This window comes from Podarcis filfolensis (genome assembly GCF_964270895.1).
Source record: "Podarcis filfolensis genome assembly, chromosome: 8".
NCBI classification, from domain to species: Eukaryota; Metazoa; Chordata; class Lepidosauria; order Squamata; family Lacertidae; genus Podarcis; species Podarcis filfolensis.
In genome coordinates this window covers 73,669,532-73,691,669 of record NC_139611.1, presented here as the reverse complement: position 1 = coordinate 73,691,669, position 22,138 = coordinate 73,669,532, and the positions used below count along the sequence as shown (strand labels likewise).

The window sequence follows — 22,138 nt, the reverse complement described above, 5'->3', positions numbered from 1 at the left end:
CTCACTTTTTCCCTCCTAAAAAGTAAGGGGGAAAGTGTGTGCGTCTTATGGAGTGAATGCAGGCTGCACAGCTATCCCAGAAGCCAGAACAGCAAGAGGGATTGCTGCTTTCACTGCACAGCGATCCCTCTTGCTGTTCTGGCTTCTGAGATTCAGAATATTTTTTTTCTTGTTTTCCTCCTCCAAAAACTAGGTGCGTCTTGTGGTCTGGTGCGTCTTATAGAGCGAAAAATACGGTAATAATATAATAGGGGCAGGGGCAGTGACTGAGAAGACTAAGCTGATTCCTGTCTTTTTTGGCCCAACGGTCAATCATATCTTACGTGTTGTATCCAATGTTATTCCTGCTCAGAGTAGCCCCATTGAAATTAATGGCCAGGACTAACTAAGGTCCATTAATTTCAGAGTGGGCCTACTTTGAGTAAAATGTACTCATAGTTTTTAGTTTTATTTCATTTTTCATCATCATCATAATTACAATTTTTATACTGTGCTTCATCCAAGGGTCACAAGGCAGTTTAGAATATAAAACCACAATTTGTAGCATTTTACTTTGTGGTGTTTACAGAGGTTTAGTTATTTGCGATGATTGTTTCCCCTTATACCTGTTCTTGATTTTTAGATACAATTTGAATTTTGATTCCCCAAAGGATGCTTCATTCAATTGTCAACGCATCTGTGGTGCGTGTTTTTGCAATGTTTTTGTATTTGCTGTTTGTTTTAACCTACGTTGCCTTGCTGTAGTATAAGCAACATATCCACTATACAAACAAACAAACAAACAAACAAACAAACAAACAAACAAACAGACTGAAGACCAGACAGTGGCACTATTTATTTATTTAAGAATTTATAAACCACACTTTCATCCCTCCGACCCCACCCGAACAAGGCAGCATACAATTTACAAATCTTTGTTTATATCCAAGGAAGCATCTCCTCTCTCCCCCCCACCCCCATCTCCTATACATGCACTGACAATTTCTGAACCACAAAGGATTGCTTGGGACGGATATGCCCCCGACAAACACAACACAGACATGCGCCCCTCTCCATTATTTATGAAGGGACCGCCTTGCTGATACAGACGTCTTTCTTTCCCCTTCTGAATCCTCCAAATAGCTCGACGAGCTTGAGGTCCAGTCTGAGGAGCTCGAAGTGATTGTGGAGCTTTCTCCATCTGAGAAACTGGATCCGTGCACCAGCAAACGTTGATGTGCCATCAGGCTGAACAAACCTACAGAAGGGGTGGGGGTGGGGAAGGGAAGTGGCGGTAGCAGCACAAAGTGGTGAAGCGGCACATTATTTCATTTAGATATTTCATTTAGAATTTATTTTCTTATTCCTTGATCCCTTGTTTCAGGGATCTACTCAATGGCTTGCCTTGATCTGGAAGGAGACCTAAAACCTATTCAAGCAAAAAAAGATGACGGCACCAGCATAAGGTGCAAATATTCCCTGAGTAGGACTGACAGTTTGGTAATCCTGAGAATGAATCTGGCATTCTGAATTTCCAGCACAGTTCCTGGATAGGAACTTGGCAGGGTGGAATCCAGATTAAAGACAAGAATTTCGGATTCCCCCTACCCCTGGACCTTGGGGAAAGCTGAAACGCTAATATAGTTTCAGTGGTGACCTCATACTTTTGCAACTTCCTCTCTAGGCTATATCATAGAATCATATGGAAGGGACCCTTAGGGTCATCTTGTTCAACCCCCTGCTTTGCAGGAATATGCAGCTGTCACATACGGGAATCAAACCCACAACCTTGGGATTACCAGCACCATGAGCCATGTAGGCTGTGTTTGTGTGTGTGTGTGTGTGTGTGTGTGTGTACACATACATACATACATACATACATACATACATACACATATTAGAACTCTTACAGCATTTCTTCCAGAGCACATTTTATGTATTTTAAGTAAACTACAGTCCCCAAAGATACTTGGCAAGTGCAGCTATCACTGTGAAACTGATCGAAGCGTGTTTTGCATGTATGTTGTGGACGTGGCCAAAGTATGCTTGGCTTTAAGATCAGGGTTTCTGGTGGCAGGGAGGCTTCTAAGCATGTTCTAGCTGAATGCCCCGTGTATCCCCCTTTGCCCCTTCATGCTCAATGTGCAGACAGTCTGAACTGGAACTGGTGCACACAGGGGAGGAGATCTTGCGCCGTCTAGTGTCCAGAGGTGGGAAATGCAACTCATCAAGGCATATATGAGCCCTTCCAATCCTGACTCCAGTCTGTTTCATGGGGAGACCAGCTCAGGATACAGTCCAAGCCAAAGGCAACACAAAAGAGAAGGGAGGGGAAACACATTCACTGAAGAAGACAAAGCAAAGGGGGAGGGGAAGGCAGCAGGAACTGAATGACCTTGACTCTAAGAAATATACATCCATATTACAAAAAGAAGTAGATGCATGAAAACCATGGCCTTAGCATCAACAGGCATAAAAATGCCGAATTAGCATTAAAAAAGAAAAGAAAAGAAAAGAAAAGGTAAAGGACCCCTGACAGTTAAGTCCAGTTGCAGATGACTCTGGGGTTGCGGCGCTCATCTCGCTTTACAAGCCGAGGGAGCTGGCCTTTGTCCACAGACAGTTTTTCCGGGTCATGTGGCCAGCATGACTAAGCCACTTCTGGCACAACAGAACACCGAAACCAGAGCAGCGCACGGAAACACCGTTTACCTTCCCGTCGGAGTGGTACCTATTTATCTACTTGCACTTTTTGGCGTGCTTTCAAACTGCTAGGTTGGCAGGAGCTGGGAACAAGCAACAGGAGCTCACCCCATCGCGGGGATTCGAGCCGCCAACCTTCTGATCAGCAAGCTGAAGAGGCTCAGTGGTTTAGACCACAGTGCCACCCGAGTCCCTTAAGAATTAGCATTAACAGGTAGCAAAATACAGAGGAATGTGCAGATACAGGTGTCTCAAAGTCCAAAAGTGAAAATGGCAGCAGCCCTGAATGCAATTGCACAAATTCTCAATAGGGACCATTTTTTGTCCGGCTAATGAACAATAATGTGATGTGACACCAACCATAAAAGGTAAACGATACCCGTTTGGGACAGAGACATCCATGTGCCTGACACACATTAAGATAATAGGAATAAACTGATGCTACCCCAAAATGGCCACCTTGCTGCCAGGCCTTTTTGTGAGGCTGGAACAGGGTTTTAGAACTGCCAAGACAGCAGGTCCACGAGACACAGGAGAGCTGGATGCATAGCTTGTGTTGGGTACAGAAACTTGCATGGCAACTCCTTCCCAGTTTAAGCACTCAGGTGTTCACTCAGAACAGCCATTTTCCTATTATTCCTCACCAACGTACCACACCACAAGCAGCCTAAAACATTATCCTCTTCCCTCCCCACTAGGGATGGAAGTATCAGTCAACTTTGGTTTCTTCTCAGTTTCTCGTTTTTTCCAATGTGACATTCAGGTCTCCACATTTTTGCAGCAATTTGCAGTAAAAAATAAAATAAAAATCCTAATGCAAATTCTTCAATACTATAGGGCAAATTTATCTTAATGAACACATTTTGTATGCAGTTAACATGGTGCTGTTGTTGTTTGCAAGCATTTTCTCCTAATACAATGCCTTTTTTATGTATCGTTTTCACTAATATATCCATTTTAATGCACACTTTCCCCAAATATATATGCATTTTTTTGATCAACGTTGTTTGGCTGAAGAACTGCGTCACAAAATTCTGACAAGAGTTGTCCTTAAATGCAAATCAGACAGAATATCTTCTCCCTCCTGACTCACCGCTTAAAATGAAGGAAGGGCAGGAGGTCCAGGCCATGTAAAAAGACCACAGGTACGTGATATTGCCTGTTCTGCTGATGGAGTGTGTGGAGATACGGATGGTGTAAATGCTCAGAGCTAAGAACACCAAGGCAGCTGGAGGGAAAACAGAAGGAGGAATTTAGTGTGTGGTCCCCTGTAATGTTTTAAGAGAGACAGCAGAACTGCAACAATCTAGCTTCTACTTTTTAGGCCAGTTTTTGGTTTGTGCCCCTGAACCAAACCAAACTGTGCCCTGAGGAACTTGGGCTTTGCCAGGAGCTTATCTGAGGTTCCCCAGCTAAAAGAGAGAGAGAGAAAGTGGGTGAGCTCCTTCGGGAGAGAGCTTGACTATTGATGCGCCCCAAGCCTAGTACCAGTGGTCAACTGAGTTGGGCACTGGCTGAGGGTCCTTGGAATTCAGAAAGTCCTCTCACTGGCGCATCTCTTGCTCTTCATTTCCCCCACCAGGAGGCAGAAGTCCTTGCTGCTCTGATGCAAATAATAATAATAATAATAATAATAATTATTATTATTATTATTATTATACCACCCTTAATTCTAAGATCTCAGGGCAGTTCACAGAATAAAATACAGGGGATAAAAACAAGCAAAACAAAGCAGCAAAACAATAATCCCCACCCCATTCCCACACAAATGACCCAGCATTCCAACTTGCTGTCTGCCCACCCCCAAAACCAGGTTAGAGATGGACTGACTTAGTGTAAGCTCATTCTGTATGTGCCCTGAAATGCAACATTCTTCTACTTCTTTATAAGTTTATTTATACCTGCAATCAAAGATCCCATTGCAGCAACCAGGTAGCGGTATATTGTGAAAGGGGAGGAGTAGCGGTAAGTGAACGTCATAAATGAGGCCCCAACAATTCCACAGAAAAGGGCTAAGACCAGGAGCGTCCGGGCACCATAGACATTGGCTGCAGTGGTGGGACAGAAAACAAAGGAAGACTTATTAGAGGTGGGGGAATAGCGAGGTTCTTCTATGGTTGCCTTCTCTCTCTCTCTCTCTCTCTCTCTCTCACTCACTCACACACACACACACGTCCACACACACTCCCATGCCTCTTCCCAAACCAAAATTCTCCATCAAGGAAATATACCTTTTATAGAAGGAACCGTTTTTCAGACTGAGAGCTCACTCCCTTCTGAGCAACTATCTAAGTTGCACCTTTGCGCAGTTAGGCCAGCTTCCACACACAGTAAGACCAACCATCACCCCTCTCTATCCCAACAAGCAAGAGGTATTGCCACAGTTCAAGGGCACATTCTTGCCAGGTGAATAACACTTGAGAGGCACAGCAGGGCCACTGAGAGGTGTGTTCTAAGGAGAGTGCTGAGGGCCAGACTGTGAGACTTAGAGGGCCACATTGTGAAGGGGCCATTAGAATGTTGTTCTCTATATGATCCCAAAAACTGTTTGAGCCATTTTCTCCTCTCTCAGAATGACTGGCTTAGGCGGGTAAAAAGCTAAGAGCAAAAGCTGAATGGATTATTGTACCCCAGACAGGGGGCACAAGAAACAAAGCCCCATCTTATTGCTATTAGTGCAAAACACATTTTTACTGTGTGAACACATGTCGAGGTCCATCAGGAGAACAAGGGTGGCATTGATGGAGCAGACTGAAATGTTTATTATTCAAGGTTGTAAGAGATAAGCAGACTCAGGAACATATATTGCCGTGGCGTGGAGAGGCTGGTGTGAGGCCATTGCAGGGGAGAAGGGGGGCAAGCAAGCCCATATAAGGTCAAGCCCATATAAGGACATAGGAAGTTGGTAAAATTATGATTTCCCAGAAATCAGGTGGCATTATTCTGCAAATATATAAAAAAGGCTGGCAAGCCCAGAGAGGGCGGGCAGGCAATGAATTTTACCTTGTCTGTACCATTATTTTGTCATGATAAAATAAAAATGATTTTACTGCTGTCAAATTGACTTTTTGAAGCGAATTCTGATACTCCGAAGGGAAGGAACTAAAAAAGGGTCTTTCAAATGGAAGGTATTGCAAGCCCCCCCCTCCCATCCATTCCCAAATCCAAATTCTGCATTTAGGAAATCCATCCCCCCTGTGCCATTATTTATCTTTTACAATTTAGCTGTGATATAGGCAGGGCTTTTCCCCCAGCCAGAACTCCCAGGAGCTCAGCTGCTGTATCTCTCAGTTGTGCACCATTGCCATTCTAAGAGAACAAAGGAGAAGTTTGTGGTGAGCTCTGGCACCTCTTTTTCTAAAAAAAAATAGCACAAGGTAGGATGGAGAAAAGGTGGATTTTTATATCCTTCCTTACAGGTGAACCTCTGAATGACCAATTCCTGAGGAAAAGAATCTGGGGCTGTCCACAGGTGTGGGAAACTTACGTGAAGCGGCAATGAGATCAGAGCACACCTGCTTGATACAGACTTTCCAAATGCCGCTGTAGTAATTCTGCATCTTGGTCTCGACTAGGATCCAGTGGTGATCCATGACAGCACAGACAAGCAAAATGATAGTGAAGACTGTGAACCCTGTAGCCAAGACTTCGTTCCACCCCATAGCTCTGTCAGTAGGTCTGGGGGCTTCCCTCTATTTCGGCACTTGCTTTCTCTAAGCGGATCCCATTTTGAACAGTGGTTTCCTGACAGGATTTCTTGACATGGCCAGAAATGGCAATCTACCCCTGCTTCCTCTCGATTTATGAAAAGCTCACAACCTGGAATCCTCTTTAAAAGCCTTCTCTTTAGAGTCGAATCCCACTCCTAGTTCCATCGTTTGCTTCTTTGTTACCTTGACTACCGTGGAACACCCCATAGCCATCAGTAGGGTTTCTGTTGGCCAAGCACGCCTGACTTAACTATCTAATGGGTGGGTGCATCTTCACTGATAGGGCGCAAGAGCTTTTAGGCCATCTTCACACCATACATTTAAAGCACGACGATAGCACTTTAAAGTCATTGCTTTCCCCCAAAGAATTCTGGGAGCTGTAGTTTTTTAAGGGTGCTGAGAGTTCTCAGGAGACCTCTATTTCTCTCCATAGCTGTCAACTTTTCCCCTTTTTAAAGGAAAATTCCCTTATTCTGAATAGGATTCCTCGCAAGAAAAGGGAAAAGTTGACAGCTATGTTTCTCTCACAGAGCTACAGTTCTCAGAATGGTTTAACAATCAATCTCTCTTCACAGAGAACTCTGGGAATGGTAGCTCTGTGAGGGGGGAGATTATTATTATTATTATTATTATTATTATTATTATTATTAATAATAATAATAACAACAACAACTCAATTTATATACCACCCTTTATCAAAAGATCTCAAGGTAGTGTACATTAAGAATGTATTTTATGGAGCACAATAAAAAAGCATAATAACAGACAGCATAATAATAAAATTACCATAATAGCTGGCCCCTCGCCTAGCTTTAACAGGCCAGAGATTATTTAATGACCAAAAGGCTTGGGTAAGGCTGAATGTTTTTGCCTGGCACGTAAATACATCTAATGATGATACCAGGTGAGCCTCTTGGGGGAGAGTATTCCAGTTGGAGAGCCACCACAGAAAAGGCCCGTTCTCCTGTTGCTACCATCTGAACCCCTTTGGGTGTGGAGACATAGAGAGGGGCCTTAGATAACAGACAACAGTTTGTATGGGGAGAGATGGTTGTTTAGGTCCTGAGGTCCTGAATAGGGGTCTCCTGACAACTCTCAGATCCCTTAACAAACTACCACTCCTAGAATTCTTTGGCTGTTCTTCCCTGACTGCTTCAAGTGGTATCATAATGTTTTAAATATATCACGTGAGTGTGGTTTTCGGACTCACTGAACTCCTCCAACCCAATAGACCAGCAATATGGTCCACATGTCCCTTGCCTGCTCTAAATGTGAATATTTCTATTTAGTGCTTGTTAGCACATGGAGAGTGACTTTCCTCATTAAGCAGTGTGCCGATCTTGCTTTCATCTCTCTCTCCCCCCACCCTCATGCCCATATATTTTAGATTGCAAACTCCTCAGGGCAGAGATCTGTGTAACTCCCTGAAGTGGAGTGCTGTATCAACAGATGTACAGTGGTACCTCGGGTTAAGAACTTAATTCATTCTGGAGGTGCGTTCTTAACCTGAAACTGTTCTTGACCTGAGGTACCACTTTAGCTAATGGGACCTCCTGCTGCCGCCGCACGATTTCTGTTCTCATCCTGAAGCAAAGTTCTTAACCTGAGGTACTATTTCTGGGTTAGCAGAGTCTGTAACCTGAAGCGTCTGTAACCTGAGGTACCACTGTAATAACAGAAATGACACATTCCACATGTCTGGAATGAAGGACTGAGGCTTCTTTCCAGAGCACAGTGGCAGGTTGCCCAGGCTTGGTTAGGGATAGCCATCAGAGGTAAGCCAGAAGCCGGCAACCAGGAACTGTGGGACAAGCCAGGAATCAGTGAGCAAAGCACCAAAGCCAGGAGGCAGGATCAAGTGGCCAGGCCTAGCCAAGGATACAAAAAGACAATGATGCTCAAGCACAGCTCAATTGCAACAGGAAGCATTTCAGACCCGCTTCCTGTCCCAGAGGATCCAGTGGTCAGGCTGGGTGGACATAGCCAGTCTAGGGTCTGAAGGTGCCTCACTGGGGACCTGCCCCCTTCAGTTCAGTGCATCACCACACAGGGGAGCTGCACAGAGATCTGGCACAGACGGTGTACACATTTAAAGCACATGGCTTCTCCCAAATATTCCTGGGACCTGTAGTTTACCCCTTGCAGTACTGCATTTTCCAGCAACGTTAACACACTGCCGTTCCCAGGATTCTTTACAGTGGTGGGGAAATCACACGCTTTAAATGTATGGCATGGATGTGGCCACAGACTTTCCTATCGGGCCTATTGCTGTGCTGTATCTCTTTGGTTAACAATCGCGCACACTGCCCTCGGTTAAGACAGTTTTGGGACCGCAAAGTTTCAAAACCGTGTGCCCTGAATGAGGGGCAGTGCATAGATATGGGCTCATCTGTCGGTTTTGGTGTCTCACCACATCACCGCTAAGCCTTACGTGGACACCCTGACCTTGCCATACCCACACTGGTGTGTTCCCACCTCTGCCACCATTAGGTGTCGCTGTAGCTTTGAAATCCATACAAAAGTTGAGGTGAAGTTTGGAAATGTTGAGTAAATCAGTTCGCACACATGAATCCTCAACAGGCATATTGGGGAAATGGGAAAACTCAGCTGAAGGCTGCCCTGGGTCGGCCAATGTCTCCAAGGCAAACAGACAGATTGGGCCTCTTTGTTTGATGGTTGAAACCTTACGGTACAGATCAGAGGCGGGATTGTGCCTTCAAGAGACAGTGTGTGGGCATGTCCACTTGTAGATTCTGCCCCATACCCCATATCTTCTTCTTTTTTCTTTTTTTGTCCTGTCCCCCACACTTCCCACACTTCCCAGAGATAACTGTGGCCTGATCCACAGAAGATTTAACCAGAGGCAGATTTAGGGCAGTGTTACTGGTTCCCCCACATGAAGCACTGAGCCCGGGGGGTGCAAAAACCACCCCAGAAATTTGTAAAGGAATGTGTCAAAGAACACTCTATAATCCCCCCCCAAAAAAATCCTGTTAAATATACTTGTTGTGTATTGCTGAAAAGGTGTAACATGGGGAAATGCCACTGGAGTATACTAAGTGATATCTGAACTTCTTGATGCCTTGATAATTAACTGTTATTGTTCTCTGGTAGCTCTGGCATGAGTGTTTAACCTTAGATCACATAAGAGGCTATTGAATTGCAAATTCTCAATCTTGGAAGGGTGGTGGCTGAGTCTGTTTCTCAGGCTCTGTGGGAGTAAGGATGTGTAAACGAGTCCCCTGAAGGGAGAGGAAATGGCTCCAGGCAAAATGGAGGCTGTAAGGAGAGAGACTTTTGGTTATAGAAGAAGAAGAAGAAGTTTGGATTTGATATCTCACTTTATCACTACCCGAAGGAGTCTCAAAGCGGCTAACATTCTCCTTTCCCTTCCTCCCCGACAACAAACATTCTGTGAAGTGAGTGGGACTGAGAGACTTCAAAGAAGTATGACTACCCCAAGGTCACCCAGCAGCTGCATGTGGAGGAGCGGGGAAGCGAACCCGGTTCACCAGATTACGAGTCTACCGATCTTAACCACTACACCACACTGGCTCTGTTTGGAATTATCTTTTTCCCCCTAAGATGCTGAACATGTGCTGGACTTGTGCAAGATATTGTATGGAATTATTTTAATATATCATTTACTGTTTTTCTGTTCTGTTTTGAAGAAAGTTCTGCAAATAGAGTTTTGAGTAATATCTGATGGGTCTGGACAATCTTTCATTCCAAAAGGAGTCAGTTTTTATGCATCCAGTTGCTTCAAGCTGCACAATATTAGTATAAGCAATAAAGCTGCCCCCCCTTCAGATGGCTGAGATTTTCCTCGGGTGACTGGGCTACAAGAGCTGCAACCACGTCAGCCTTGGGCTGCAGATCTCCCCTCCACCATCTCCACCTACCTCTGGTTCAGAGATTTTAACCTTGCACAGGGTGCTACATTATCAAAGTTCATCCCAGGAGAATGGAAAAAGTTAGGAGTTGGAACGTTAAAAAAGAGAGAGAAAGATGCACACACAAGTGTTTGCATTCCATGTTAGCATCTTTACCAAATCTAAATTTCATAGCAGTGGGTTTGTATGGAACAAATTTTCAAAGTAAATGCATCAAAATTAAGGGACCAAAGTTCAGGCTCATTGACACATACCTCTCACCCTTGCACTGCCACTCTCCCCAGGTAAACTCAATCTTTACCACCAAATGGTAATTGTTTTCAGCAGCAAAGAGTGGGGTTTTCATGGGGAAAGCGCTGGGGCAAAAATAAACAAGCAAATAAAGCCCTTGAACTCAGACCCGGAAAGCCCAGACCTGTGCCTAGAAATACAGAACACAGGACCCTTAGTCCCCACGTGGATGTTCGTTTCAATGGTTCAGCTCTCAGTAAAAAAAAATATAGCTGAATGGCACGCTTGGGGTTTGAAGAAGTAGGCTGACCTCCTGGCGCTTTCCTGTTACAGTAAATTTCGGATCTTGTGACTCTGCTTTATGTTGGGATTCCCTGTTCACACCATTGTGGATTCAGGCAGGATGTGCAGGAAGCTCTTTGCACATGGTTATTCTTGCTTGGTTTTCTTTCTTGCACTCTGCATCCTTAATTAAAAAAAAATTAAATAAATAAAAATCTTTTTTTTTAGGGGAAAAAAACCTGCATTCTGATATAACAAGATTTTTTGGATATTCCTTCCAGGGTATTTCTTCAGCGACGGGGGGAGAAAAAACTCCTGCATCAGAATCCTTAAATGTGGACATTCTAGATTGGTTCAAGTCCGATGCGCTTCCGCACTCTTCTATGTGACCAAGATCAGGCGACGTTGTTTTGGCTTGAGGTCATCATGCGTGCTGTTGTTTCCCTCAAGTTCTATCAGGATGAACAGGAGTACTGTTTGAGGCAGGGTGGGTGGGGGAGATTGGGGAGAACACAAGTTGTTTGTAGACTATTTATTATTTTATTAATCATTAGCATTTCTAAGCAAGAGACCAAACAGAGACCCAAAAAATAAAAATAAAAAGCTATCATAAAACCAAACACTACCTTAAAATGACTCCTGAAATAAGAAGCCCATTGCCACGGGCCTGAAGTTCAGCAAAGAGGGCTCTGTATCTTAATGTCAGGTGGGAGGGAGTTCCACAGGTTTTGGCCCACAACACTGAATACATCATTTGCAGTTAGTGTCAAGCTGTATATCTGAGCCATGTCAGCCATGACAGAGACTCCTCGAAGATCTTAGTGATCAGGAAGGGGTATAAGGGCAGATTATACTATACCCAAGATGCTAGAGGCCTTGTAAATCAGTGCAAGTGTCTTGAAGCAGGCCCGGTCATCTATGCACGGCCAGTGCAAGCTTTTCAGTACCAGAGCTATGTGCTGGCAGTCATCAGCCCCCATCGACGCATGCAAGGCCAGCTCTAGCAAACTGAGGCAATGGCTGGGTGTAAAATTTGGCCCCCAGGCTCTCCACTCACTTGCTGGCTTTCGCATGTGGCCAGGGCTGGCCCAAGGCATTTGGCACCTGAGGCAAACCTGAGGTGCCCCCCGCCCCCAGCCAGGGAAGAAGGGGTGAGTGAAGATTCACATCAAGAACAAGGGAGAAACGAAGGTCTACATTAGGAACAAGAGTAAGAGGAGACCAGCCACACCGCCTATTCATCAAGTGGCAGCAGATCTGGCCTCTAAGGAGTGTGCCACAGCTGTTGCTGCCACCGTATTCCTTGGCGGTTGGATCTGCTGCCCCAGTGGATCCTGTTGCTCGAGGCGGTCGCCTAAACTTGCTTCATAGAATCATAGAATCATAGAGTTGGAAGAGACCACAAGGGCCATCGAGTCCAACCCCCTGCCAAGCAGGAAACACCATCAGAGCACTCCTGACATATGGTTGTCAAGCCTCTGCTTAAAGACCTCCAAAGAAGGAGACTCCACCACACTCCTTGGCAGCAAATTCCACTGTCGAACAGCTCTTACTGTCAGGAAGTTCTTCCTAATGTTTAGGTGGAATCTTCTTTCTTGTAGTTTGGAACCATTGCTCCGTGTCCGCTTCTCTGGAGCAGCAGAAAACAACCTTTCTCCCTCCTCTATGTGACATCCTTTTATATATTTGAACATGGCTATCATATCACCCCTTAACCTCTTCTTCTCCAGGCTAAACATGCCCAGCTCCCTTAGCCGTTCCTCATAAGGCATCGTTTCCAGGCCTTTGACCATTTTGGTTGCCCTCCTCTGGACGCGTTCCAGTTTGTCAGTGTCCTTCTTGAACTGTGGTGCCCAGAACTGGACACAGTACTCCAGGTGAGGTCTGACCAGAGCAGAATACAGTGGCACTATTACTTCCCTTGATCTAGATGCTATGCTCCTACTTCATGGATGTACTGGCTCTGCACACGTCCCTCCAGAACCAACCCCTGTCCTCTTCCCCACTGCTCTGGCTCCTGTTTGCTCGTTCCCCTTGTTAACACTTTTGCAGCCACTAACATGTGGGTACCATTTGCCATGCCTTCAGCCTCAGGCTCCTCCTCCCCTCTGGCTCGCTCTGAGGCAAGGCTGGGGTCCTTCAGAACAAGGCGGTTTGCGCAGGTCGGTCCAGGAGAGTGCCTGCTGCTGCTGCTGCTGCTGCAGCAGTAGTTTTGTTGCCGCAGCTCTTGGGACTTCATGCCTATGCTTTTAAGCTGTTAAATTTTTTAAAGAATTTCTAGCCCCCTGGGATGCCAGCTCCTTCCCAATATTTTTGGGTTGGGGCTGAGTCCCTTCAACATCTAGAAAGCACAGTGGCAAAATGCAGAGCCAAGGATGGCGTGGCTTCAGCAGCCGGCTCCTTCTCTTTTCTCCTCTCCCTCCCTTCTGTCTCCCTCCTCCTTTCTGCATCCCCCGTATATCAGGGCGCAAAAGGAAAACTCACTGTTTGTCAGGAAAAGGAAGCTGGCCAAGCAGCCTATCCCAAAGGACCAGGAGAGATACTTTGGAGAGGTCGTATGAGGGATTGGGCTGCCCAAGGTGCTGTTGGGTGAGATTGATGTGCCGTACAACACCATGGTGACCAGGGAAATGATTCCTGTGGGTATGAAAAAAGAGCACTCAGCAGAAAGTCCTGACAAAAGCCCTTCTCCTGCAGGGAGTTGCCGTACCCTGCAGTATGCTATTTGATGCACCAAAGGTCCTCAGCCCACATTTAACATTTCACTCAAACAAGAAGGGAAACCCCAGACCTGGAGGCCAACAGCATCCCTCCAGGCCTCTCCATCTGCCCCTCCCCAGGACACCCCTTACTGATGCTGCTTCGCACCCTCCTTGAATGCAACTGCCTGGCTGAAATGCATTTTTGAACTCTGACTATGCTTCTTGCTCACCTGGCTGGAGGATAGAGAATGGTGAGGGTGGATCTACACTCATGGTTTATAACGCTAAGGAAGCGTTAAGGAATGGGTTTCATAATGCAGACGGACACATTATGTTCTGCCTTTAACGTTCATAATGCGTCATTGAAATGTGACACCAGAGGCCAGTGCCCACCACTGGCATGGGCTTCCTGGAAGACTGCCCAGAAGCATAGGAGCTGTGGTCCCTTTGGGCCCCCCCATAAAATATTGGAGGGGGACAGTCCCCCCCCAATAAGTTGATAGCCATTGCCATTCAAATGATGTGTGCATATATGTCTTGTGATTGATTTTGCAGGCAAGGCTTACCTGCCCTCCCAGCAATACTTTGGACCTCAGTGGCCTTTGGACTGAAAAAAGTTCTCTATCTCCTTGTTTCCTCTACAACAATTCTTTGCTTTCCCTCTGTCTGCCAATATCCTATTTGTATAAATTTCCTAATAGCCTAACTGCAACATCCTACTTACACTCTCACTAGCAGATCAAATAAGGGGAGTCAAGCTGTGAACAAGCTAGACGTTTGCAACTTTTCCTCCCCTCTTTGCCTGCTGAAGAGGCTGGTGAAGCCCTAAAGCCTTACTTGGGTGTTATATAAACTGGGAAATAAAACATAGAATCATGGAATTGTAGAATTGGAAGGGACCATGAGGGGCATCTAATCCAACCCTCTGCAATGAAGGAATATTTTGTCCAATGTGAGGCTGGAACCAATGGCCCTGAGACATTAGTTCTATCACATCCAAGGCTATGGGGAGTGCAGTAATTACGGGGTAATAAAACTGGGAGGGTCATCCCAGCACTGAATAATACTCACTTACTTAACAGGGGAGCTGTAAAGATCACAATAATGCAACGTGGGCATAGTAGCACTGAAGTATTACACAAATGCTAAGGGCAAATAATCAGCCTTGCAGAGAGAGCGGTACCTGTGCATAAATTGGTGACAGCTGGCCACCTGGATAGCCTTAAGCTGGTGCTGGACAGCAATGTGCAGGCAGCTGCCACCAAGCCAAAGAATGTGCTGATTGACATCAAGATTCTGGTGACAAGGAGGATGTCTGGGGAGAATCAAAGGTGAGTGATGCTGAAAGACAGATGTGTGAGAGAATCGGTTCTTAGCATTACAGAACAGTAGGGAACAGGGGGGTCATTCAAATTTATTTGCATCTTAATGAGGAGCTCCCTCACGCACACTCCTCAAGCCAGCGTGGAATCTGAAACACAGCTGTCCTTTACAATCCCCACTCCTGTGAATTTTGCAGCACAGTTCTGCAAGCAAAGAGTGAGCACTGAAAAGCATTTTTTAAGGGAGATTGTGCAAGTACACAGGTGCCAGGGCTGGAGTCAGCCAAGCACGTCAGCAGGAAGAGGCAGAGTCAATTGTCAGTGAAGTTAACTCTTTATTCAAGGAAACGGCAGACAACTCAGCAACCCTTCCCAGCAGGTCTTGCCTCTATGGACAGTTGCCAGGGCTGAAGGGCCCTGCCTTTCACCCTTTCTTAGGCTCCTCTTTTCCCAGATGTTTTCCAAGCTGTCTCAAACTGCACACCTCTGGCCACTGTTTTGCTCTCATTATTCTGCATGTTCTTGGAGACCAGGGGGGGATAGGGGCTTGCTGCAGCAGGAGACGGCAATTCCTGGGATTCTTCAGCAGCCTTGGAGTCTGAACTTCTGCTTGTCACAGGCTCTCCCTGCTCACTAAACCCTGTTGCCCCCCTCAGCATCCAGCCCCTTCTCCCAGTTCCCTCCCTCTGACCTTTCCCCAGTGTTCCACCACTAACCTCCTGGCTCTGAGCACTCCTCCTCTGGAGTTTCCCTTGGGAATTCCCTGGCTGAAGCCTCCAACCACTCCTCATCTTCCAGCCACTCCCTGACAATGGTGTTGGCCCAAGAAATTTTGCTACCTGAGGCAAAGGACAAGATGGTATCCCGCTCCTGTGTGCCAATCAGGTGGGCACCTCAATCTTCCTTCAACACTGGTAATAGGAAAGTGTTCCTCACTACCCCTTAGGGCAGAGCGGTCCAACTTTTCATACCAAGTGGGCCACAAGGGTACTTCAGACCTGCAGGCCACACACTGCCGTGTCACACGGCGGGTGGACGAATTGTGGTACCAGGCTTTGGGAAGGAAGTGGGAGACACTGGCAGGGTCCTAGAGACCTACCACTTTGTTCCCAAAGTAGGGAAAACACTAAGCCAAGGGCATCTACTTGCGTCACGTTGCATGCGCTGCAGCAGCACCTGGGCCCCCCATTATAATGATATCTGGCAGGCAAGCAGCCTGTTAAGCAGTAAGGACTCTTCGTCAGTTTATTTACAAGAAAAACACATCCAGAGCAGGGCGTTCTGCCTGCTCTCATTAACCTTAGTTGCTCAGTCTGACTCATTGTCCCTCCCCCAAAAGGAAGGATGCCAAAATCCCGCCTTTCTTCTCCTTCCCTTCTGTTGCTCTCTGATTCTTTCCAACCTCCTCATATGGGGACTGCACGACCGGCCTATCTCTTCCCCAGAAGACGCAGCCTCCGACTCTGGCTTATCTGCTGGTTGCCTGGCAACACTTGGGCCGACTTCCAGCTCTTTCTCTCTTTGGGAGCTAACAGCTTGTTCTCTGGGAAGGAGGGGGGCAGGCTGTCTTCTCTAAACTCTGACAGACAGCTCTCATCCCCAGAGGCAGCCCCTTGCTCACTCAGCTCAATTTCTGAGGCTGACTCTTCTGCTGCGCTCGGGGGGGGGGGGCACATTCCTGACACGCATGAGGCCTCAGATGTGACATTTGGTGCTTTGCAAGGCACTGGAAGTCGCATTGGACACCCTACGGTGTGGATGTTGAACACCCACATTAGTTTGTGGGTGCTCAGGCACCCAAGGCCGTTTATAGTTGGTGCTGGTAAACTAAGCTTTTGCCGGCCTGCCAAAACAGGCCTTCAGGACTGCATAGTGGACCACCCTGACTTAGGGGGTGCAGGAGCGCCCGTAGCCCCACCCTACATCACTTTCCCACTCCACCTCCTCCCTTGCCATTCACTGGTAGGGTCGGACCTGGCAACACATTTCCCCAATCCTTGACATGGGTTGCCAAAATTCAAAGACCAACCCCCAGGTGCACTGCCGGGGTGGGGAAAGATGGAGGGAGGCAGGGAGGGAAGGGGGCTGCCTTACTTGAGTTCAGCCTAATTCTCTTGCATCTTCTGTTTATGCATATGTTCCAGAGGCCCAAATTGGTGACGAAATCCTTGTGGAAGATCTCAATCCAGGACGGAGAGAGAAGACTGATAAACAAACCGACCAGGCCAACGCAGCTGAATATTCTGATGAAGAACTTGTACCGGAAGGACAAATGGCCATCTTCAGAAAGGTGGACTTCTGCCGGGAGGTGGGATGGGAAGGGGTGATGGGAGTGAGATGTTTTAACCCCCGTCTAACAAGCCAGAAGCACCAGCATCCATAAAACGTGGTTCGTGAAAACATTAAGTTCCAAACATCCACATCAAAAACACAAGCAGGCAGCAGTATTCTAAATAGTGTGCTAACATCCAATGCCAGCATAGAATCCTATGCTAGGATGTTAGGCACCAGGCACCTTCATTATGGAAAAGAAGAGTCTTGCATCCTCTCTGGAAAGGTCTGCTCATATGATGACGATGATGATGTTCTATTTTTGACAGTGTGACTTGTGAACTGCTCTGGAATTTGTAAATATAAATCGAACTAAAAAAATAAAATAAATCTGTAGGGTCACCAGCCTCATATAACCAGCATGCTTGAGCAAAGGATCCAAGCTGCATACCCGATCCTTCACAGGGAGTGTAACCCTATCAAGAGCAAGCGACTTCCCATTCACTTGGTCTAGGGAACCACCCAGTAATGGTGCCTCAGTATTATCTGGATTGAGCTTCAGTTTATTGGCTCTCATCCAGTCCATTACCAAGGCAAGACAAGGGTCCAAGTACCTGCAGATGTAAAGGATAAGCAGAGCTGTGTGTCATCAGCATATTGCTGGCAACATACTCCATACCTCCAGATGACCCCACTTAGCAGTTTCATGTAGATGTTAAAGAGCATAGGGGAATAAAATCAAACCCCGAGGAAGCCCAAATTGAAGGCTCTATGGGGATGAACAGCTCTCCCCGAGCATCACCCTCTGAAAATGACCACTCAAGTAAGACCAGAACCACCACCAAGCAGTGGCTCCCAGGCCTAACTCAGACAGTTGCTCCAAAAGCCATTGAGAGGTTTGATGATAATTAACAGGAACACATCTCCCCTGTCTTTCTCCCAAGAGAGTTTATCGTAAAGGGCAAACAAAGCAGTTTCTGTGTCTAAACCAGGCCTAAATCTCAACTGAAATAGATCTAGAAAATCAGTTTCCTCCAAGAGCTCCCAGATGTAGCCCCTGACCATCTGTTCATTTCTGTTCCATTGCTCTGGCCTCAGGTTGCTGCTGGTGAGGGACTGAAACTGCTATCTGGGCTGCTTCCTCCTGCTGTTTCCCACCAAGCTTTCCTCCAAGCTCAAGGGGGCCTACAACAAGAGCCTCATTTCCCCATAGACAATTCTCCAGGGACCACGTAGCAAAGGTGGACAGGAACTGAGGCAAAAGTAGGCAAAGCAACAGGTATTGTACTTAACTCTTTATAGGAGGCTGCGCTGCAGTCACCCAAGAGTCAGTGGTTTGCATATATACAAAGGCCATTCACCTCTCTCCAGACAAACAAGAGGCATGGTCCCAGCTGAAGAGCACATTCCAGCCAGGCAAAAGCACTCAAGGACGGGCTGTAGATTAATGGCAGGATATCTGCTATGCATACATAAGGTGCTACTTCCCAGGGTTCTTTGGGGGGGAGCCATTGCTGTTTAAAGTGTCATGGCACTGCTTTAAATGTATAACACAGATGAAGTCATAGAGATAGGATGGATAGACAGACAGACAGACAGACAGACAGACAGTGGCACCCTGCCCAGGGAGCACCCTCCCATCAAATGTCAAGGAGATAAAGAGCTACACAACTTTTAGAAGACATCTGAAGGCAGCCCTGTATTGGGAAGTTTTTAATGTTTAGCTTTTTAATTATGTTTTTTTATGTGCTGGAAGCTGCCCAGAGTGGCTGGGGAAACCCAGGCAGATGAGTGGGGTATAAATAATAAAATTATTATTATTTTATCATAAGATCTATTTCTTTCTACACTTCTGTATCTAACTCATATTAAATAGTAGGCACATTAAATAAATGGAGATGTCTCCGTCAAAATCTTTTGTGCTGTTCATACTTACTTTTCTTCGTAAAATGCATCTTTAAGCGGTGGGAAAGAGTCACAAACACAGCAGAGGCACTGTCAAGAGACACAACCAAAGGAAACTTGGGTTCAGCTTTCAGCAGAGAGATTTTAGCACTGGATAAAAACAGAGCAGAGGCCAAAGCTTTTTTTCCTGTGCAGATGATGAGTCCAGAATGAAGGCAGAGCAAGGACTTCCTTCTCCTGCCCTCGCTCTGACATCACCATCCTGAAGCCAATTCTCATGCATAGTGGATTTTTGAGACAATATTTACCTTTTCCCACCTGTGGCAGTTGGTAATCCCTGCTGTAGGGGTACCTGGGAAGACCTCTATGGGTACACGTGTGCCCATGGGCACCACATTGGCAACCAATGTAGAGGAGGGCTATTCTAAAATAGTATCTATCCTTGTCATACATCTGTTTCCCTCTGTGGCTATTTTTCTGGTTCCTCTCCACTTACCAGTCCTCTGTTTCCCATGTACGTGACTCAGGCTTGCTTCTTAGATGCTTGCTTTCACCCTCTGGGGTCAGCAGTTCCTCTGGCCACAGCAACAAGCTCAGTGGGACGCACCCCTTCTTCCATAGAACATCCCCAGCTCAGCTCAGCTTTCTGGAATCTCCTAACCAGGTTCCAAATGTCTGTAACTGCCATAGAACCTTCTTCACCCACCTGGCTCTCAGAAGAACTTCTCTCCACAAGAGTAGGGGTGGGAGTCAGCGGCCCAGTTTTGACCCTCCAGGCCTCCTTATATGCCCCTGGGGACTCTTTCCAGGCCACACTCCCTCCTCAGCCCCCCCCGACCCAACTCTCAATATGACAGCTTTGCAGTGGAGGCTGGTCCAGTTGGGTAAATGGGCCACTGCCCTGCCAATCTCAGTGTGCCCTCAGCCAGTCCCTGCCTGTCTACCTTTGTATTTGCAACCAGTTCAGGTGGGTGGAACTGCCTGTCAGCTTCCTCCCCCTCAAGCTCAGTGTTGCCCTTGTAGAACTTAGCAGGCAGAAGAACGGGAGCAAAATTAGAGTGAGTTGGCTCTGGCTGTCATTGGTTCTGGCGACAATTAATGTCGGTCTCCTTGCCTTCTGCCCTACTAGACCCCACAGGCACCAGCCGGCCCTGTGTTTTAGTGGTGGGTGTGTGATGGAGCAGCTTGTGAATGGGGATCAAGCTTGACTCCCATCGATGGTGTCAAAACCGAAAGCATGTGATGCCATATCTCAACCTCGATTAATTAAGTATGGCCAGGAAATTCTCTCCATGGTGGTCTCATGCCACACCACATGTTCTGTAATGGTAGACATTACCAAGGGAAAGAGAGACTAGAGCCATAGCCTATGGCAAGGGTGTCCAGGTGTCCTACTTTTCAGCAGATGGTCCTCCATTTGAAGGTGCCGTCTATTTGAAGCAGAGACATCACCCTGCCAACAAAGGTCCGTATAGTTAAAGCCATGATTTTCCCAGTAGTGATGTATGGAAGTGAGAGCTGGAGCATAAAGAAGGCTGATCGCCGAATAATTGATGCTTTTGAATTATGGTGCTGGAGGAGACACTTGAGAGTCCCATGGACTGCAAGAAGATCAAACCTATCCATTCTTAAGGAAATCAGCCCTGAGTGCTCACTGGAAGGACAGATCGTGAAGCTGAGGCTCCAATACTTTGGCCACCTCATGAGAAGAGAAGACTCCCTGGAAAAGACCCTGATGTTGGGAAAGATGGAGGGCACAAGGAGAAGGGGATGACAGAGGGCGAGATGGTTGAACAGTGTTCTCGAAGCTACAAACATGAGTCTGACCAAACTGCAGGAGGCATTGGAAGACAGGAGTGCCTGGTGTGCTCTGGTCCATGGGGTCACGAAGAGTCGGACACGACTAAACAACTAAACAACAACATTTGAAGGCCTGCCCAACCCAAGTCTGGTTTAGAGATAAAGAACCATCAAAAGGGGGAGATGCAGGAAAGACCTTGAAGTTTCAGGCTGAGGAGGCACACAGATCACCTGGTCTTACTCACTGCAATAGGACACATTGTGACTCTACTTAATTGATAGCCATGATTTCTAAGTTTGCAGCTGTACATATAAATTGGTGCGTGCCAGACTTCTGCCGATTTGTGTCCTCATTTGTCCTGGTGATACATTTCCTCTTTTGGGGGTGATCTGTGAAGATGAGCAGGCGAACGAACCCCCTGATGCTATGGGCGACATGGTTCGGTCCTGTAATGAGTGTTGCCAGAGCAGATATAGGGACAGAGTTGGTATTATTTGTGTCCATGGCTGCTTAGATCCCTGGTCTAAGTAATGTAAGCATATGATTGGTTGATAAGCTTTATTATCCCCACATTGCCAGGGTGGGTGACAGCAAACACAAAACGCGATTTTAAAATGGATAAAAATCACTGCAATTTTAAAACACACAATACCGTTCCAGGATGGAACACAACAACATAAATTCAGGTGGGTCATGAAAAACAAAATACTAATTTTTAAACGGTTCATCTTAAGCATGTGCCAAAAACTGTATCCTGAAGCTGCTAGATGCCCCTCCAATAAGGGGGAATTCCACAATATAGGGGCTGTCATGGAGGACGTCCTCTTTGGGCTGCTATTCTCTGCCCTTCTAAGGGTGATGCAACTACCAAATAAGCCCACATTGCAGAGCTTAATGCCTGAGACAGTCAGTCAGGGATGGATATGGTCTTTCAGATATTTAACTGCTACTTCAGATGTAACAAATGCACAAGCTGAGCAGCTCCTATGGTTCATGAGGCCTTTCTAGGCACTCCCCAGACATCTGCGAGCATATATTCGCAACAGGAAGGACTGGGAACCTGCTTGGTCCTTAAATCAGAAACCTGAGTTTCCTGCTAGTCTTCTCTGTATCATTCCAGTAGGTGAGCACCAGAAACTGAGTTTTTCGAGACAGTGGATTATGCATCCAGCTCCATGTTTTTACGCTTTTGCAGAATTGCAGCAGCCCTGTACACCACGCACAGATTTATTTATTTATTTAAAAAAATTAATCAAGTGGTTTATAAATGCATATAAACAAATAAATAGATGGAGGTCACTTGGCACCACGTAGCTGTATAATGGCCAACGGGCTCATG

The 22,138-nt window shown here is 46.4% G+C and overlaps 3 protein-coding genes across 8 annotated transcripts in view; 1 reads left to right on the top strand and 2 right to left on the bottom strand.

The window, feature by feature from the left end:
• The window catches only part of LOC310769055 (uncharacterized protein), a 272,930-nt gene that overhangs the window by 224,289 nt on the left and 26,503 nt on the right, over nucleotides 1-22,138 (top strand). The gene's annotated exons all lie outside the window — the stretch shown is intronic.
• On the bottom strand, nucleotides 823-6,709 carry LOC310769030 (protein NKG7-like). Its single transcript, XM_083628081.1, has 4 exons — nucleotides 6,170-6,709; nucleotides 4,584-4,730; nucleotides 3,776-3,910; nucleotides 823-1,237 (listed from the first exon to the last, which is right to left on the bottom strand). The coding sequence occupies exons 1-4, from the start codon at nucleotides 6,342-6,344 to the stop codon at nucleotides 1,056-1,058; spliced, it is 639 nt and encodes a 212-aa protein (XP_083484207.1). The 5' UTR covers nucleotides 6,345-6,709; the 3' UTR covers nucleotides 823-1,055.
• LOC310768977 (uncharacterized protein) lies at nucleotides 10,416-20,364 on the bottom strand. 6 transcript variants are annotated; one of them, XM_083627975.1, is made up of 7 exons: nucleotides 19,495-20,364; nucleotides 19,030-19,088; nucleotides 16,917-17,120; nucleotides 15,539-15,661; nucleotides 14,684-14,815; nucleotides 13,283-13,435; nucleotides 10,416-10,982 (listed from the first exon to the last, which is right to left on the bottom strand). In XM_083627975.1, the coding sequence occupies exons 2-7, from the start codon at nucleotides 19,046-19,048 to the stop codon at nucleotides 10,876-10,878; spliced, it is 738 nt and encodes a 245-aa protein (XP_083484101.1). In that variant the 5' UTR covers nucleotides 19,049-19,088; nucleotides 19,495-20,364; the 3' UTR covers nucleotides 10,416-10,875. The 6 variants fall into 6 exon arrangements, 4 of the variants coding, with proteins under 4 accessions (XP_083484101.1, XP_083484103.1, XP_083484104.1 ...); XM_083627977.1 differs by having other exon boundaries at nucleotides 10,416-11,271; nucleotides 19,495-20,358; XR_014551390.1 differs by lacking the exon at nucleotides 15,539-15,661 and having other exon boundaries at nucleotides 10,416-11,271; nucleotides 14,684-14,841; nucleotides 19,495-20,355.

What these genes read in the sequence shown, in the direction of transcription:
- LOC310769030 (XM_083628081.1), bottom strand. Translation starts at nt 6,344, where the DNA reads ATGGGGTGGAACGAAGTCTTGGCTACAGGGTTCACAGTCTTCACTATC. An exon ending in TGATCTCATTGCCGCTTCAC is followed by an intron (nt 4,731 to 6,169) that starts GTAAGTTTCCCA and finishes CCACCACTGCAG; the next exon opens with CCAATGTCTATGGTGCCCGG. An exon ending in AATGGGATCTTTGATTGCAG is followed by an intron (nt 3,911 to 4,583) that starts GTATAAATAAAC and finishes TTTTCCCTCCAG; the next exon opens with CTGCCTTGGTGTTCTTAGCT.
- LOC310768977 (XM_083627975.1), bottom strand. An exon ending in GAGAATTAGGCTGAACTCAA is followed by an intron (nt 15,662 to 16,916) that starts GTAAGGCAGCCC and finishes CCTTTGCCTCAG; the next exon opens with GTAGCAAAATTTCTTGGGCC. An exon ending in GGAGTGCTCAGAGCCAGGAG is followed by an intron (nt 14,816 to 15,538) that starts GTTAGTGGTGGA and finishes GATTCTCCCCAG; the next exon opens with ACATCCTCCTTGTCACCAGA.